This window comes from Ostrea edulis, chromosome 2 (assembly GCF_947568905.1).
Source record: "Ostrea edulis chromosome 2, xbOstEdul1.1, whole genome shotgun sequence".
NCBI classification, from domain to species: domain Eukaryota; kingdom Metazoa; phylum Mollusca; class Bivalvia; order Ostreida; family Ostreidae; genus Ostrea; species Ostrea edulis.
In genome coordinates this window covers 106,977,050-106,996,848 of record NC_079165.1, presented here as the reverse complement: position 1 = coordinate 106,996,848, position 19,799 = coordinate 106,977,050, and the positions used below count along the sequence as shown (strand labels likewise).

The window sequence follows — 19,799 nt, the reverse complement described above, 5'->3', positions numbered from 1 at the left end:
TTCTTGAAATAAAATACTGCATTCATTGAAAAAACAAAACAAGGAACTTCGTGTGTAATTAATTTGAAAAAATTGTGCTTTGTAGCAAAATCAAAAGAAGGAAAAGTCCATGCTATGGGACAAAGTGACAGAACTTTCATCAAAAGGAATTATAAAAATTGTGGAATTTGCCAAGAAAATGCCCGGATTTACTTCCCTTTCTACCTCGGATCAAATCACCCTCCTAAAGGCAGCTTGCTTAGAAATTATGGTAAGACAAAAAATTCTGAAAGGAAATCCTGACAGCTTTGTCAGCTCTCTATGTATACCTGAACCAGGTAAGACAAGGAGCTGTCAGATCGGGCAATAAGACCAAGACTGACCAGTTAATAATGACCATCAAGACTGACCAAGCAAACTTAATACATGCATCAACAAATGCTGTAGGGCTGACTGTGCAGACTTCGGTCTTCCCATCAAGCATGTAAGAGATTACAATCTGTATTTCTCTTATAAATGGAGAGATGTTGACTTAGGTGGCTCACCCAGAAATAGTTTCTCAAATCAGTACAAATTGATTTAATTATAAAAGTTTTGATGATATACAATAAGTATATATGCCAAAAAAGCAAAAAATATACAAATTTGGATAAAAGATGATTTTCAAAAAAATTATTTCTACACATATGAATAAAAAACTCTGGGGGATTTAAACTCTAGATCAGCGTTCACCAGCCCAATGCTATAACCACTGAGCTACGATGATAGGCAAACAATTCGATCGATACAAACATTTTCACAAAACATTTAAATCTCCATCTTGTGATGTGTCATAAAGAGTATAAGCTTTAGTGTAGTGAGCTACCTTAACAACCATGCATACTTTTGGTACAGTACTGATTCTCATTTTATTAATCTAGACGATCAAATATGCTATAAATTTGTGAACTGTTGTGCAATGCAGATACAATGTAAACACATTGATGCAATGTCTCGATCGACATGAACTGTTTACTTGACTCATCAGCACAAAGATAATTAATTTTAAACATGTAATTAGGGAGGTGTAAAGAGAAAGCAGTCGATTGTATCCATCAAACTATCGGGGTTTTTTCTTTGCACTTTATGCCGCGCTAAAATTTTCCGAGATGGACATAAAAAGATTACCATCAGGATTAATGAGACATTTTTCAATTAATTTTACCATTTTGTAATTAAAATGACCATCCAGAACTGAATTTCTGAACTAACGATAGAAAATGTTGTGTAAGAATTCTGTTCCCACAAATGATTGAGATGGAGCATTCAGATTAACAAGGTCACACTGTATACACTTGTAGTAAAACAGGGCAAAGTGCTGGGGATAAACTATTTTAATTCATTGTAAACATAATTTGTTAATCCCCCCCTCCCCCCAATTAAGTTCTTGATGTGTTTTAAAACTACAGGAAATCAAGTGGCTGTAAACATAAATTCATAAATACTGTGTTTGCTGTATATGTTAAAAAAGTAAAAGTTTGATACCTGGTTCTTGAAATGACTTAATAGTTTTGTTTTACAATAATTAAAGGTCACATTTCATGGCCTATATTACATAGAAGCAGTTCCCACATTCATTACAGATAAAGATCTTTGTAGGTTATGGTTAGTGCTGATTTTTGTCACCGTTTGCTTCATTATCAGGAGAAACCTGAACAATGGAGGGGGCAGGTGATGATAATCATGTCTACTGTTACCTGTGTCATAAATCAAGGTGACAGAAAAGCTTTGATCTGGTAGAACTGTCACATGTCCAGTTGCTGACCGGACAGATTGGTTTATTGAGGGTTTTATGTGGACACTTACTAAATGACTAGATTATTTGCTTGTTGTGTTCTCTTGATGGCATTATTACATGCATTGTTTATGTTCTATTAATGTGACCTGATTTTGTGACCTAGAATTCCTCATTTACGCGATGCATGTAAATCATTACCCTCGTTATGATCCAGTTTTATTTCTTTGGTCAAAAGAAGAAATCTGTTTTTTACACATGTGCAAACATAAAACACCAAGTTACTTCTACAAAAGAGATGACATGATATCTCAGGCTTGATGATGTCAGAGCAATAAGATATTCTACTATAAAACAGCAGATTATTGTGTAGACATGAGAAGAGTTTCCTATTGGCATGGTGCTTTCTTCTCAAAGTTTGATAAAATCTTAAAATGTCCAATTTCATTGAAAATGGCATTGATGATAAAAATGATATGCTTTTATATTGTAGATTTTACGACTGTGTTCACGCTATGACTTAGAAAAGGATGAGATGTTATTTAATGGGGGACTGAGTCTAGACCGAGATCAGCTACAGAGAGGAGGCTTTGGTTCTTTAACAGACACTATATTTAGATTTGCCTCCTCTCTCAAAGTGTTGGACATAGATGAGACAGAGTATGCCGTTCTCTCTGCAGTTTGTCTAATATCTGGAGGTCAGTATTCCAATGTAGAAGCTGTTAATTTGTCATTATTGTGTGTCTGTATTTTTGTCTTTGTCTTGGCTGTCCTTGCTTGGAGTAAGGTAAAAAAAAAAATTGATTACTTGGTTCTCAGGCCAGTTTTGTCAAAAATAAATGAGGGAGGGATGCCTTTTTTTCTTACATTTCATCTCCTGAAAAAAGGACAAGGGATTATTTTTTTAATTTTATTTCAGAACTCCCATTTTTTAATCCAGTGCTCAATAATCATTGAACAAAGAAATCAAGAACATTATTTCCTTCTCTTCTTTTTTCTCTGGCTTTTTCTACATTCTTTCTTCTGTGTGGCACCTGGTGATTAGCCCTTCAGCTTTCACAAGTGGGATAAGCCCCTTCAATTTGCTCAACTGTGTCATTTTCACAGTAAAAGCATATTGGAGGGAATATACACCAGCACTAAAACACAGGGTTTTGACACAATCTGAGCAAACTAGTATATATAGTACCCAGTGAATCAGATAACACATTATAATTTCTGTTACACGTGTAAGTTGACAGATGAAAACAACAAAATTGTTTTTATTTATGTGTGCATAATTGCTGTAAGCCTAAGTCATCTTTGTGTTTAAGGCGTAAATCACGTATCAAAACATCCCATTCAGATTTCAGCGTTTCTACTTTCGTTTTGATATGATACTCAATTTTGCTGAGTTTGTTCAGTTTATTCCAGCACATACCATCCTTTATCGTCATTTGGGCGAGGTGCATAATCGATTATCTCTAGAAGTTGATTGTTAACATCAAAACGTTCTCCAAAAATCGATCGTCTTTGTTTTTTAGACAAAATGTTGTGGCAAAGGCAACAACACGGGCTAGATAAGTGGGGCCGCCATTAATACTCAAACCAAACTGTATGTAAGGCGAAATTTGATTGCATGTGTCTGTATCATCCAGACGTTTGTCAAACATTTTACTGATGGGAGTATCTAAAATGCGGTCAGAGTTTCCAGGATTTTTTTTTAGCACCCTACGAGCACATGAGAGAAATTTTATTTTATCCATTTAATGATAAAAATGGGTAATGTGCATTGTTAAAAGAGATGTGGGTGGGCCTGAGAACCAAGTAATTAATTTTTTTAGGCCTAACATCATTATATTATTGAACTTGACCTGAAGGTGTTTCATGATCTTGATTGAAGGTTGGGTCACTGTTTTCATGGTCACATTGTGATGAGATGTTGTGCTAGTGCCCAGGAAGGATTTGCAATTACACCAATCAAATTAATTCATACATATTAATCATTATCGTCATTTTTCAACGAGTTTACCCATGTGTGATGAGTGAAAGTACATGATAAACTGGTTTATTAGGTCACCTTAGTAAACTCAGGTGACCTATTGCAATACGCCGGTTTCGAGATACACCCAAGTTATTTCCCTTTGGAGAACTCTTGTATATAGTGAGGCGCGAAACAATTTGTTTACACGCGGGAGTGGGACTAATATTCATCACTGCGTAAGTGAATGTACTCAGTAAGTTTCTCATACAGTGTTAGATCACCCGAATTCGACTGATACACAAACTAAGTACATGTAAGTTATAAGTATTTAGGGAGTAATTAAATACATAGAATTCTTATCATATCACGTTATTTCGTTGGTCATAAGTGCCATATCTAAGACATTACTTGCAAATATTACATTGTTTTTATGTTTCCACTTTAGTAAAACATTTCTTTCGATAGTATATTGTATTTCCCACATTTACATATTAAAAGAGAAGCCGCTTTTAATACATTTTATCAACTTCCTCGCTGACTGTAGGTCCACTCTGTCCCACTTCGTCATTCAAAGTTCCACTAAATACACCTCCTACACAAAAGAGTTCGTATCTCGAAACTGGCGTGTTGGTTTTCGTCCGTTGTCGTGCATTAACAATTGAACATTTTTAACTTCTTCTTAATAACTACCAGTCCAATTCTATTCAAATTTGGTATAAAGCATCATTGGGACAAGGGGGACTTAAATTATAAATTTCAGGACTCCAGCACCCCTGGGGCCCTAGGGGTGGGGCCAAAATTGACCAATTTTCAAAAATCTTCTTCTCAAGAACCACACACATGTAAGAAAAACTAAATGCATAGTGATATAAACCAGGAAGGCCTCTACCAAAACACTTAAATAACATCTTGTTTAGCGTTATTGATACTAAATTGAAACTAAATGGATATTTAGAAAGAGCAAGTAGTCCTTTACCAAAATTTTTAATTTGATGATCCCCGGGGTAGGGGTTCTGACCCCAAGTTGGGACCAAACTTAGTATACAGTATCTATCTGTAAGTTTGCTGATACTGTATAAAATCTAAATGCATACTTAGGAATAGCAGAAAAGGATGTACAAAAAAATGGTAATTTTACACATCTTGTTTTATACTGTTTCTGAACTTAGATATCAAGAACAGGAATTTTTTTTGGTGTAGATTTCATAGCCCTTGGGAGTAGTGATACTTTTTCACTAGTACTCAGGAGACTGATAAGGCCTGTGGGCCTCTTGTTATGATGGTTTATTATAAGACTTCAAAATATAGGGAGATAATGAAATAGATTCTTGTTTATAATTACCCATGTTTGTAATGACTTAAAACTTGAGTATCATTTTACCCATTGCGTAGAGACATGTTTGTAATGATTTAAAACTTCAGTTTATCATTTTATCCATTGTGTAGAGACATGTCAAGATCAATGAACAGTGATGTGCTGTTGTAGATTGGAATTAAATCAATGCTACCAATGTAAAAAAAAATGTGTCACAATCTTGAATTTACCGATAAAGCATGTCACCAAGGGAATTAATCACCCTTTAAAATTGTAATTACCTATGATGTTGTCTGTGCTTGAAATGACCTCGGACTTTATATGCTATTGGCCTTGATTTTATGTTGTGTTTGTGAAATAACCTCGGACTTTATATGCTATAGGCTTTGAATTTATGTTGTGGTTTTTTGTCTGGGCTGTTAGAATGTAGTCCTTGTGTGGATGGAGTCTATACAAAATTACTAAGGTCAAGGTCACAGGTTCAATCATGTATCAGTTTTATTAATGTACCTGATGAATCAGTCAAAGGAGACTGGCTTGAACAATAGATATGGTCAGATGTGTGTTGGAAATGCAAAGGTTGATAATATTTACATTGTTCTTTGCGAATTGTAATAATAGGCATTTTGTCATGCACTCTGTGCAGTTATAAACAAAGGGTTTATGAACACAGAACTACATGATGAATATAGTGTGTCCATTCTAATGGCTAGGAATTCTGGCAGAAATGAGAATAAGTGTAAACATAAGAAATGAATTTCATTTTTGAAAATACATGAAGGTATGAACTACACCGTTTCACGTACTTTTCATGAGCAGATGAAGTGCTAACACGTAGCTCTTCATGAAAAGCATGCCGGCTTGAAGCATTGCAGTTCATACCAATTCATTTCTTAAATATACTGATCTAAAAGCAGCGGCGAAAAAGAAAATGTTGTCTCCTGACAGGGGTGTTACTGTGAAGTTAAGCTTGAGCTTTCCGTCATGTTTGTAGTCTTTGGAAAACATGTTAATATTGAACTTTTCACCAAATTTGTATTTATTATTCCTGTCTTCAGATCGCTCTGGACTTGAGGAACCTGAGAAAATCGAACAAATGCAAGAACCAATACTAGAAGCATTGAAGCATTATGTGAGGTCGCGCCGGAAAGATCTCCCTAATGTTTTTGCGAAAATTTTATATAAAGTCACAGATTTAAGAAGCATAAGTGTGAAAGGTAAGCTTCTTTCTACTGATGATAATTTAGTCGCCCATTACTATAATGCACAAGTGTTAAAGGTAAGCTTCTTTCTACTGATAATTTAAAGTCACCCATTACTATAATGCACAAGTGTTAAAGGTAAGCTTCTTTCTACTGATACTGATGATAATTTAAAGTCCCTCATTACTATAATGCACAAGTTCCAAAGAAACTTAGGCCAAAAAAAAAATATATGTTGGTTACCACTTTCACCTCAAAATTTTTAAGGGGTGGTAGGTAGGTAGGTTTTTTTGATTTTATAGGTTGAATAATTTTCTAATTATTTAGTATTCTACTATGCATAAAATGAAGTGATTATTTAGTAATCAAATAATCTTGTATGATGAATCAATACATTTCATCACTTTACTGTAAACAAAAACTGTTTCTGTGTTTTGGAATCTGTCTAGTATTAGTGCATAATAAATAACTTGATAAATAAGTCAGTAAATATACTCTTGTTGTAGTGATGACATTTGCAAAATCTGTGAGAATGGAAAAAAATGTGTTGGGTCGGTATAAGTTTTTAGGGTAGGTAGGGAAAGTGGAAACCATCATATATTTTTTTTTGGCCTTGTTAGATATTTGTCAGCTTTCAATGCTACATACTAACAATATGATGCTATTGAAAACACAGTTTTGTGACTTTTATTTATGTTCTGAGCCATGACTGCAATTTCTAATAAATTAGATGCGATAATGACTGTAACATTTATGTCCAACCACTGATCCTTTTTGCTCTTTCCTCTTTAGGGGCTGAACGGGTTCTCCATTTGCGGTTGGAAATGCCAGATGAACTTCCACCGTTAATCATTGAAATGTTGGACAGACAAGAAAATGTGTGTATCCCGTGACAGGATTGTATGACAGCAAAGCAATTAAAATAATACTCCCTGTGCTCTTAGTACTGGCATGTAAAGAAAGATCTGACTCCATACCTGTGAGAACGTACTCAAACCAGTGATAACAAAATAATGAAAAGCCGTTTATTGCACAGAGCCTCACTTCGGCTCCGCTATATTGGAGGCTGTGGGTGGTTGCTGATACAGACCGAGGCTTGTGATGAACTCCAGTTTTATTTATTCTATGTATGATTGTCACAGACATGTAAATACACAAAGTCTGTGTGGCCCAGTGGTGACTCTCTAGAGTCTGTAATGAGAATATTGTGGATGGTCCTGAGAGAATGTGTGTGTGTGTGTGTGTGTGTGTGTGTGTGTGTGTGTGTGTGTGTGTGTGTGCATGCATGTGTGTAGCTCGGTCAGAAGTGGGCTATGTGTGTATAAATAGGATTGCTGCTGTTTTTCTCTGCTTTTATCAGACTACAAACGTTTTGATGACAAAATGATCTCATTCAAAATCTGTATGTGGTATATCATGAGTTACAACAGATAATCGTATGTTGCTCTGGTTCTCGATTTGTTTTAATGGTGTATTTTAGCGACAGTTTTCTGTATGTTTTTGGTGACTTCGGTTTTTCCAGGTTATAATGCATTGTACTCCATTGATTGCAAGATTTTCCTCTTGTCCTTCTCTGAATTTTAAACAACTATACATTGCATTTGTGATATTATTTACCATTTTAGACAAACTTGTGCTTATTTCAGGTTTCCATTAGAATTGTTAAACTTTCAGAATTTAAAAAAAAAATTGATTCCTATTTTCTCTCCATTTAAAAATGGTGTTATTTAAAATTAATTATTTTGCTTATCAATGCATTGAACATGTATGTGTATGAATTTGGAAAATATTCTATTGTTACAATTTAACATCTAAAATGGAATTTTCATCTGGAATTGAATTTCTTCTTTTGCTGTATTAATATACTTGTTTTTGTGGATTCGGATTTTTGTGATTTGAGAAAGGTATCATATTTCTCGAGTTATTGTACTTTACACAGTTCACTTCTTCTGGTCATGAAGGATTATAAAAACAACGAAAATTAGACCGCTGTGAATATTTCTGATTTTACAGTACACCGTCTATTATGAAAACAAACAGTTATATACAAGATGTTTTGAAATAAAACGTATTACAGATTTTTCACTTGGATTTGAAGAAGGCATTTAAACAAGTTTTAATGTATTAAATTGGGTATAAAATATCAGGAATTGTGTGATGAAGACAAGTTGTGATATTATTCCAGTTTGCTCAATATTGTCTTAGGGATTATCTACCTCGTAATGTGTTAGGTACACGCATGTTGTTAAAACTACCTTCCTTACCAATTTATTTCAAAGGGGTTTTTATCTCTGTGAAATATATGACAGTGTCCTCAAAAACACTATTGTCAAAATGTGAAATTACACTTCCCAAGCATCAGAGCAATGTTTGTACAATATACTAATGAGAACAATTGTGATTTTTTAATGTTGTGAGATGAGTGCTTGTTTTTGCTGGTGTGTTTCAGTTCACCGAGTCACCGAAATTTATGAATCGTATAATTTTTTGACAAGGGTAACTTGCACACACAAGGAAAAGTAGCTTGTTCATTTTTAACTGGACAACAATTATGTTTTAATATTTTCTGCATTGATACCATGTGACATATTTATATCATTCATTATATTGATGGCAAGGATTAGTCTTGAAAACTTGAAATAGTCAAAATCTGATGGATTTCCCTACATTTGTAATATGATATGGTTAATGTAAAAAATCAAAATTCTTAGCATGCATAAATCTATGCTGTAGACTCTTTTTGGTTCTCTGTGTAGATTGTGCCTCTGTTCTTTGTGGAATATTCTGTAAGAGTTCCATCTCTTTTGTGTAGTGTGGAGCTGCTCAGATAGTACATGGTACTTCTGCTTAGTTATCTCAGAAATTCAATGTTTTGTTTGGGGAAAAGAAGTTTAGGGGGAAAACATCTTATACATATTCATGTTTTGTTAGGGAAAAAGAAGTTTAGGGGAAAAACATCTTATAAATTCAATGTTTTATTTGGGGGAAAAGAAGTTACAGGGGAAAACATTTTATACATATTCATGTTTTGTTAGGGGGAAATTACTTTAGGGGGAAACATCTTTTAAATTAAATGTTTTAATTTTGGGAAAGAAGTTGACGGGAAAACATTTTATACATATTCATGTTTTGTTAGGGGGAAAGAACTTTAGGGGGAAACATCTTTTAAATTCAATGTTTTATTTTGGGGGGGAAGAAGTTGAGGGGAAATCATGAGGTTCCGGGTTTACCATCATTATTAGCAGCATGCATCTTAATGAATCTGCCTGAACAAAAGATGTGTGTGCACTTCATAAAGTCCAATCCTTGCTCTACAATAATACTCTGTAAAGGTTCTCCGGTGAATATTATTATATTCAGATACTATATACATCATTCATCGTCAGCATAGAGAAAAAAATAGCACATTGTTTCTGAAAATAGTTGAATATGATTTGATAAATTACAGTAATGAACTAATTAGGACTCTTCTGTCATTAAGCTTGATTATTTCACAACACTTGTAATGTGGAGAATGAAATACAAGAAAAGAATACATATGAGGGGAAGTTTTATGTTCATACAATGTTTATATGTATGAAGATTTTTAATTAAATAGGTAGGTCTCGTTTTGGAAATTATATTTTACGTGCTAAGATATACCCAACGAACATTCAAGAATCTTTGCTTCATTGCAGTAAGATTTAAGTCTTATTAAGCCATCATACTGATTAAGATGCAATGATAAAACCTGACATGCATCACACTAAACTAGTGCCTTTTCTGCCTGTACAATGTTCACACCTACCTGTACAATGTCACACCTACCTGTACAATGTTCACACCTACCTGTACAATGTCACACCTATCTGTACAATGTCACATCTACCTGTACAATGTCACACCTATCTGTACAATGTTCACATCTACCTGTACAGTGTTCACATCTACCTGTACAATGTTCACACCTACCTGTACAATGTCACACCTACCTGTACAATGTTCACATCTACCTGTACAATGTTCACATCTACCTGTACAGTGTTCACACCTACCTGTACAATGTTCACATCTACCTGTACAATGTCACACCTACCTGTACAATGTTCACATCTACCCGTACAATTTCACACCTACCTGTACGGTATTCACACCTTATTGACATCACGTAATGCTAATTTTCTTCACATTCACATTCTGGTTTGTATGCAGACTCGGTACGGTGAATGGACTATGAGAACATTACGTTGAATGATATATTGAGGCCGATTCTTGATATGTAGGTTATGTTAGCTGTATGGTGGTTTTAGAGGAAAACGTTTTTAAGACTGTGTTAATTAAAACTTATCATTCAAAATATTTAAGAAGAAATAAAAGACATTTTATAAGACAGCTGTCATTACTGTGCTAGTACATGTGTACTGATAATTTTTCAATGAGTGAAAAATAGCCATACTGAAGGACTTGGGGTGTCTTCCCATTTTATTGTATAATTGAATGAGTGAATATGCTTACAGCGTTACATTTGTACTTGTATGATAAACTACCTCATCAGAGAAAATTATTAAACATTGTGAAATTTTGTTTGTTGCTTTTTGTCTTTTCTGATGTTGGTTAACTTTTCACATTTTTGATTTCTGAAGAATGACTTGGCAAACTAGCCACAAAACATCCAGAATTTCCATTAACTCTTGTGACTTACTGCAATTTCTCTACATAGTTGTCCAATGTCCTGTATTAACATTTTGAACATGATCAACTTCTCTGAAAACACATGGCCATTTTTCGTCAAATTTGTATGGAACATCTTTGAGGTAAGGGGAACTAATATTGTGAATTTCATGGTCACTGCACACCTGTTGTCCGAGGGGTGGGGTCAAAACCTTAAAAAGATGCAATCTTTATAAATCTATACTTTGGGACCTCTAGCATAAAAATTGGGTGTAAAGTCATGAGGAGCAAGGAAGCTACTAACAAACTTGTAAAATGCATAACCCCAGGGGCAGTGTTGCTAAGGTGGGCCGAAAGGCCTTAGTGAAAATGCATTATTTCTTTTAAACATTTCTTCTGCATTCCTGGACAGAGATGTGAAATTAATGACAACTCCTGGGTCTGGGGTTCTGGTCACAAGGGCTACGCCCGTTTTGGGCCCGAACTCTGCGATGCCATAAATGGTTCTGGTGCTAGGACATTGGATTATTGCCCATGTAGTGAAAATACATTTTTTCCTTTACCACTGCACAGCTTGAAGGAAAGCTATATAGTATTGATCCCACTACCAAGATTGTGAAAGTCAGGGTTGGGGATCTAGGACTGGGCCCAAATGGGTACAGAGGGAAATGCATATTTGTATTTAAGGTATCTTCATTACTTCTGTGTCTTGTGAAGAAATACTGTAGACATGGTTATTAACTAGAATTGTGGAATTTCCTATCCCCGGGCAAGGGGTTCAGGATTTATATTGGGTCCAAATGGACATGCATGTATATCGATATCGATAATGCATTTAATCTTTAGAAATGGTCTTTATTTACTTCTGTGCATAGTGAGAAGCGCCTATTAATTAAGGAGGTATGCTACACCAGAGAAATTTGATGTAGATGAAAAGTGGAGGATATGTACAACAATATTTTGAAGTTGAAAATTTTCACATTTACTTTATTTTGTCAAAAAATACAGTTTTAGAAGAAAGTAATCTGGAAAAAAATTAAAACCCCTGCTGTACTCGAACCTGCGACCTACAGTTCAGCAGTCGGTATTCTAACTTACTGAACTACTCGGCTAGGTATTTAAACGGAAAAGGAAAAGTCAAATATTGCTGATATCGATTTTTTCATCCATGTTTTTAAAGAAGTCAGCCATTATGACGATGTAGAGTACTACCTTAACCCTCATCAAACTTGTGAAATTCTTTACACAGGTGGCTGTGGTAGCTCAGAGGAGGAGTGTTTATTTCGTAACAAGGAGGTCGTGAGTTCGAGCCCCGCTCGAGCCATGGCCGCGTCAAAGCTAAAACGTAAAGTGGTCGCCAAACGCTCGGCATTTGCAAGTGAGAATCATAGGTCTTTTGGATATGACGTAAGGCCCGCGTAGTGGCAGGCGTTAGTATGATGAAGAACCCTCCCTGCTACGGCGCTAAGCATAGATCTAAAGCTAAAAAGCCGTACAAGAGTTAAACCAATACATTGATTGAATATATTGTTTAACGTCCCTCTCGAGAACGTGTTGCACATAATGCAAATGTAAACCATATTGGAGATGAATTTCATTATATTCTGGAATTGTAAAGCATTGTGCAAATTGCGTAGATTTTTGAGATATAGAATATTGTTCTGCCCCCAAACACCAAAAAAAAAAAAAAAAAAAATGTGAACTTGTGTCTTCTAAAGATTCGGTATCTCTAAGAAAGCTATGTATGTTTATTTTGAAAATCAATAATATTGTCAGTTCTCCAGATTTTTCATCTGTTTGATCCCTGTGATTGTATGATAAGATAAGTTTTATTCCAATTTTGGGCCCAGAGGGCATAACAGTAAGACAGTTTATAAAGAAGGAAATTTCAAAAGAGAAAGAAAGTTTACAACATTAGCTACAGGTTACATGGACTGAAATAGCTTGTTGGGGAAACGAGTACATACATATATGAATTGCTAATCAGGAGTATACACAAGTAAATGGACAATATCAGTATTTTACCAACATATGAATAATAAACTATAATGAGTTTTGCAGTTTTAAAGCATCACTTCTTTTTCTGAGAATTTGAACTAAATATTATGTATGCACATTGTATGTATGTAAATATGTCTCATGTACCATTCCATGGTTTGAGGGGAATAAACTGAACTAAATTTCACTCATATAGAGACGTCACCATTGACGGTGAAAGACTGCAAAATTTAGGCCTATGTTCGGCGCTTATGGTCTTTGAGCAGGTAGGGATCTTTATCGTGCCACATCTGCTGTCACACGGGGCCTCAGTTTTTGCGGTCTCATCGGAAGGACCGCCCCATTTATTCGCCAGTTACGACAAGCAATGGATACTGAGGACCAACTCTAACCCGGGTAGCTACAACTGGTGACGTTTCGATATCAGTGAAAAATTCTCGACGAGATGTAAAACAAATAACTTTACACTTGCGTCAAGGGGCTGAGCTAAAGAGGTAAAAGGGTGATTTCTTTGGGGTTCAGTTTATGTGATGTGGGGGTTTTTTCCACGCCAAAATACTAACATACGTATTTATGTGGGGTCCCCCCCCCCCCCCCCCCCCCCTGGTCCACACATTATTGCAGGTGCCCTACTCTAAATGTCATAAAATGACTAATTTCATTACGAAAAAATAGGTTTTGAATTATTTAAATCTGACCAGAATATGATATTTTCAGGTATAATTTGTGTGTATGTCATTATAAGCGGATTAATGCTGATTTTAAGGAGGTATAACCCATTGTCATAATTTAAAGCTTGATTAAAAATATAAATAGCAATATTTGTATATTCCTTTTAAACTTGATTGCCTTGCTCAGTCTGGTAACTGCTATCTGAAGATCGCGTGTTGGAGCCCAGCAGTTTTTTTAATATTGAATTTATTTCCAGATTACTTCATTGCTTTCTGACTAGATAAAGCAAATTTGAAAGTTTTCAAGTTCAAAATATTATTGTACATGTACTCAACTTTCCATCCATATTTCTTTGTCGTGTTATTCCTCCTTATTCCTAAAAAGAGGACAACAAGCAAGTGCACCTGATGAAACAGACTAGCCCAGAGTTGTGTTTGTTCCGTTACTACTTTCTTATGATTTTATAATTTGCTTAGTTAAGTTAGGCATATGTCCGTGTTATTTACCATATTAAATGATCTGGGTTAGACTAGATCCTCAGTACCCCGTAAGTTGTTCAAAAGAACTTGTGTTCAAACCGTTTGTATGATATACACTTATACCATAAAATATTCAAATTATATCAAATCAGGACACTTTGCTTGTCATGAGAAGCGAATTAATGGGGCGGTCCTTCTGATAAGACCGCAAAAACCGAGGCCCCGTGTCACACCAAGTATGGCACGATCAAGATCTCTAGACCTCCCTGCTCAAAGGCCGTAGGCGCCGAGCATAGACCTAAATTGTGCAACCCTTCACCGGTAATGGTGACGTCTCCATAGGAGTAAACAAATGCGTCGAGCGGGATGTTATTTATTATTTAAATGTTTTTAAATATGTATCAGAAGTCAGTCAGAGGCAAACTAGAAATTCTTATTCAAATATTTTGTATATACCCAGGGCAAAAACAGAATATTATAGAAGATCTTTCAGCATTTCAGGGAGCACAGTGTGGAATGCCTTGAATCAAAACATAAGAAACTCAACGAGTGTTGCGTGTTTTAAGAGAAATTATCTTAGAGATTATCACCATACTTTTTAAGCTTCATTTTGTATTCTATTTATCTTACATTCATAATTATTTCTTAAGTTTATATGTATTCTACTTCTTTTAATCTGTGTTTATTTTACTAATATCTGTCTGTATGTATGTTATATGCAGGACCATATTGAAAACTAGCGTTATCGCTAAATATGTAATCCTGGTTAAATAAAGGTCTTATTATTATTATTATTACCGGTAGTCAATCAATCAAGCGAAGTCCTGGTGGGGGCCCAGGGGGCGAACAGGGGATGCTAACTCCTCCTAGGCACCTGATCCCACCTCTGATATATCCAGGGGTCCGTGTTTGCCCAACTCTCTAAGTTGTATTGCTTATAGGAGTTATGAGATTGATCACTGTTCGTTATCTTCGCCTTTCATTCATATATATATAGATAGATAGATAGATAGATAGAGATATATATCTATATATAGATAGATAGAATATATATATATATATATATATATATATATTGTATTTGACCTTGTATCCATGTTGTGAATCCGACACTTTGAGGTATCGGGTGTTGTTGGAACTTTAGTGCTTATATATATATATATATGAATGAAAATGAAGATAAAACATTACTAATTTCTATCATAGTTATAAAATTCTGATTTTATCAACGTATATGTAACTCCAATTTTCTCTGTCCCAATATTTTTGCTGCATTCACCATAACTATGTCCAGTAGTGTGGTATGGCGATGCTCCGCACTGCGGTGCTCGTTTGACAATTCACGTTTATTCATGAACTTAGCAAAAACCCTTATGATGCACTGTACATTGTAAGTGCTGGAAGTCGTTTGTGCATAAAAATTTACTTTTATGAATGTTGTATCAAATTAACAAACAACTCTACTCCAATACACAATCACATAATCATGTTTCAGATTGGAAACTGTACGATTTAACAAATCACGTTTCAGATTGGAAACTGTACGACTTAACAGATCTTTTCACATCATCCGGAAGAGTGTTCTTGTGCTGGGACACAGTCAATTTCCTGTTCCCCGATCCTACTGTTAGTTTCCATGGAAATGCAATGTCCTTGATAATAACCCCAGCGTAACTGCCCTCCAAATCAAGCTCCAGAACAGCACATCTATCCCATGATGCAACATAAATCTGAGCTCCATTAAAAGCGATCCCTGTCGGGAAATTTAGATCTGGGTGGACAAATCTCCAAACTACGTCACCCAAGAACGATAAACATATCAGTTGTGGCTCGGGGTATTTCTGATCCGTCAGAAATACATTCTGTCTTTCGCCATCCACGGCTACGTACGTAAATTTGGACCTGACAAAAGAATGAGACCGAGTTTCTTTCCAAAATTCTCCATCTTTTTCAAGTATTTCTACTACTGAACATGAGCACACGGCTAAGTAGCCTCGATTAAAATTCAAGCAACGAGCTTGGAACGCCGTTTTCAGAGTGGCTCCCAGGTACAGTTCATCATCAGTGATGTTGCCGCTAACCACACTCTCGGCGAACTCCGGACGAGTCAGCATGAAAGTGTCGTCACTTATCACTGTGACATCATAAGGTGCAGTTTGAACTCGAATTTCTGACAATAAATTATGATCTGAAGTGAAGAGTATCAGACGAGAGCTGTGATAGTCTGCCAGAATGACCTTACCGTCAGGAAAGATCGCCAACCCTGTTATCCAGCTCGGCTTCAACTTGTTGGCATCTACAACAATTTCTCCAGAATTTCTCATTTGGTTTGTGGCCATGGTGAGAGAAATGTCTGCATTCACGAGAGAGGGGGTCGACGCTACGCGGCGCTGTCGTCTTGCAGGAACTGGTCTGGCTCGACTTGTCGGCAAAAGAACTTCTGATGCGGAATGAACAAGAAGAGGCCTCTCATCGTCAGATGTAGAAATGCTACTCGAAGAAATGCTTGATTCCGAATCATCCGTTTCTTCTTTTGTGCCACTAATGTTTCCAATGTATTCAAAATTTGACAAAAAGTCAAGAACAGTTTTACTGGGTTTGAACTCGAATGTTGTGCTATCGGCTCTCTTGTTCAGAGACACCAGTTTTTTCAGACAGTTTTCTTTGGCTTTAGATGCCGTCTGTATTGCATCGTCTAACTCTTCCTTTCTTTGTCCATCCTTTGCTGACTGAAGGAAGCTGATGCTGTCTTTGGCACTGTTGAGAATTCTCTCGTATTTCCTTATTTCGCGATCTGTTCGCTGAATTTCTTTCTCTTTCTTCCTACTAAGTTTTGATAATGTCGCTACTTCTGCCTCTTCGATTCGCTGGATCAGTTCTCGCTTGATCTGAGATACGTTTTCCTGAGCCTCTGCTTCCGTCTCCTCCAGATGAACGAGTTTAGATTTTCTTCCAGTGATATGTCTCTCTATTTCATTACAATGTTCATACATTTCTTTCACCATATTTTCAGTCGTGTCAATGCTGGATGAGAGAGCATTCAGAGATTGTAAACGGTCCACAGCGTCCTCTCTGGTCTGAACATCACTGCACTGTCTATGTCTCAAAGAGCACACACAGCATAAAAACACATTGTGATCAAAGCAATAGATTTCCAGTTCTTTCCCTGGGTGTTCCAGGCAACAGTTCGACTTATGCTGGCTTTGCGGGTTTTTGAATGCCTCAACAAGACTGAGAATCACGTGATTTCCCTGCAGGTAACTGGCCCAGGTTTGTGGACTCTGTCGCCGTCCCAGAGGGGCTGGAACGAACAGTCTACAGATCGGACAGCGAAATCCGTTGGGAGTGTACAGGCTGGTGATGTTCCGCGTGATGTGACTGTTGATGCACTTCTTGCAGAATGTGTGCAGACATGGGAGAGCCTTCGGTTCCTCGAACAGTTCCAGACAGATTGTACACGTGATGTGTTCTGTCGTCGTCTGAAGGACTAACTCGGCCATTTTTTTCCAAGAGTGCGAATGTTCTGAAAGAAGTTAACATTATTATTATTCTAAGTGTTTCTTTGCAAGTTATATTATTAACTTTGCTTCATATATGTCAAAATAGATAAGGTTTTATTGCAAACAATTTTATCATATATCAGGTACTCTCAAAAACAAGGTATCTCTTAAAATTACACATATCTCTTGTTTTACAACGATATCTCTCAATGTATAGGGATAGAACACCAAACAAAGACTTTAATTTTAAAAGACATGTCTTTTGGTTAACGAGATGTCTTGGGGAGAGATCTCTTTTATTCAAAGAAATATATCTTTTACTTGGAGAAACATTCCTTTAGTTTGAGAGCGATCTCCTTTACAAAAAGATATCTCTTTAGAAATTCTTGAAAGAGATACCTTTCTTCTTCAAGGACATGTCTGATTTAAAAAGATATCTTCTACATAAAAAGAGATATATAATTAAGTTAGAGTCATCTCTTTGTATCTTTACTTCTGACGCCAAGTGTTTATTGATTTCTACTCTGAGTATGCAGACGCAGATTCCGGGGGGGGGGGGGGGGGGGGGAGGTTGCTAATCTTCAATTTTTTCTGAACCTTTTTACCTGAACTGGGGGAAAAATGTCCAAAACATCTTCATATACAGGAAGCCATTGAGGAAGCTACTTCATTTTGTGGGAGAACCGATTACCTACCAAGATCCTAATCCGAAACTTCACAAGGGAAATTAGATAAAAGAATAAATTTGAAGAGAGATAGAGAAGAAAGAATACTATATATAGTAAACCGTGTTCGTCCTTTTTTCTCTTTCCTTTTTTTTTATATATATATTTATTTATTTTTATTTTTTTTGCTTGTATTTACTGTACCAAAATCCTTATCCCGATATCTATGACAATCCACACTGATTCAACACTTGAAATATTTCCTTAGTGGAAGGTAATGCCTTAGTAAAATATCCTTAATAAAATATCCTTAATAAATGTATAAATTTTATATAGACGGAGTGGAATCATTTCATTTATTATCGAAAAATCGATATTTAAATCATCGATTACCGATCACTATTGCTAGGTAAATGATGCGACCGAGACTGGTGAGTATAACGCGTATGAACTGTGCACGACTCTTATCAAGCCCGATATCACGAAGAGGTTATTGTAGTGAATGTTGCCAAGGAAACATCTCTCAAGTTCAGAAACGTATCTCTTTTTGGAAATAGATATCACTCTTCAACTCGCAGCGATATCTCTATTACTGATAAAAAGATATCTCTATCACTGATAAAAAGACATCTCTACCATTATGATAAAAAGACATCTCTACCACTATGATAAAAAGACATCTCTACCACTATGATAAAAAGATATCTCTACCACTATGATAAAAAGACATCTCGACCATTATGATAAAAAGACATCTCTACCACTATGATAAAAAGATATCTCTACCACTATGATAAAAAGACATCTCTACTACTATGATAAAAAGACATCTCTACTACTATGATAAAAAGACATCTCTACCACTATGATAAAAAGATATCTCTACCACTATGATAAAAAGATATCTCTACCACTATGATAAAAAGACATCTCTATCGCTGATAAAAAGACATCTCTACATGTATCACTAGATGATAAAAAGATATCTTTGTACAAATTACCTCTAAGTGAAAGCGATATACTACAGATGTCTCTTAGTGAGAAGATATCTGTCACTTAAAACATCTTTTTGTTCATAAAGATATCTCATCATCAAAGAGATGTCTCTGTCATCTTAAAAGATATCTTTTTTGGAAATACCTAATGAGATAAATCAATACCGGAAATGTAGATAACATATCAATATGGAACCTGTATTCTGAAAATACATCAAGATTTACTTAGCGACTTTTACTTTATATTCTGTGTGTCCTGAAGTTTGGATACATTTAGACAAAACACTCACCTCTCTGCAATTTCTGTTGTTTATGTTTTAGTGTCCATTATTGTGGTGCTTTAAACAGCTGCCATATTGGAAACTTGTCATTGCATGTAATCCCCGTAACTAAGATCCCAAGATCAATATTTATGCAACATGGGGCGTATGTGCTTGAATTATTCTACATTTATATTAAATTAAAATATCGCAATGATTCAGTGACATTTCGCATATTCATTTGGTACTCCATACACAATTATTAGGACAATTTCTGTTCAAGAACTCGATATATCGTGCATATGCAGAGTTATCGCGCTTTGGTCACGATCAGTCTAGATGTCATT

At 35.7% G+C, this 19,799-nt stretch overlaps 2 protein-coding genes across 12 annotated transcripts in view; one reads left to right on the top strand and one right to left on the bottom strand.

Moving 5' to 3' along the window:
• LOC125679081 (retinoic acid receptor beta-like) overlaps positions 1 to 10,796 on the top strand; it is a 73,138-nt gene extending 62,342 nt beyond the window's left edge. For all 11 annotated transcript variants that reach the window (XM_048918005.2, XM_048918003.2, XM_056155986.1 and 8 more), the window contains 4 exons: positions 86 to 250; positions 2,247 to 2,451; positions 6,090 to 6,248; positions 7,026 to 10,796. In XM_048918005.2, the coding sequence (XP_048773962.2) occupies positions 86 to 250; positions 2,247 to 2,451; positions 6,090 to 6,248; positions 7,026 to 7,126 (630 nt within the window). In that variant the 3' untranslated portion in view covers positions 7,127 to 10,796. The remainder of the gene's footprint in view (positions 1 to 85; positions 251 to 2,246; positions 2,452 to 6,089; positions 6,249 to 7,025) is intronic.
• Positions 10,797 to 15,436: 4,640 nt separating this feature from the next.
• On the bottom strand, positions 15,437 to 19,756 carry LOC125682157 (tripartite motif-containing protein 5-like). The gene is made up of 2 exons (XM_048922549.2): positions 19,483 to 19,756; positions 15,437 to 17,555 (listed from the first exon to the last, which is right to left on the bottom strand). Exon 2 carries the CDS (start codon positions 17,530 to 17,532, stop codon positions 15,553 to 15,555), a length of 1,980 nt encoding a protein of 659 aa, XP_048778506.1. The 5' UTR covers positions 17,533 to 17,555; positions 19,483 to 19,756; the 3' UTR covers positions 15,437 to 15,552.
• Positions 19,757 to 19,799: the final 43 nt, after the last annotated feature.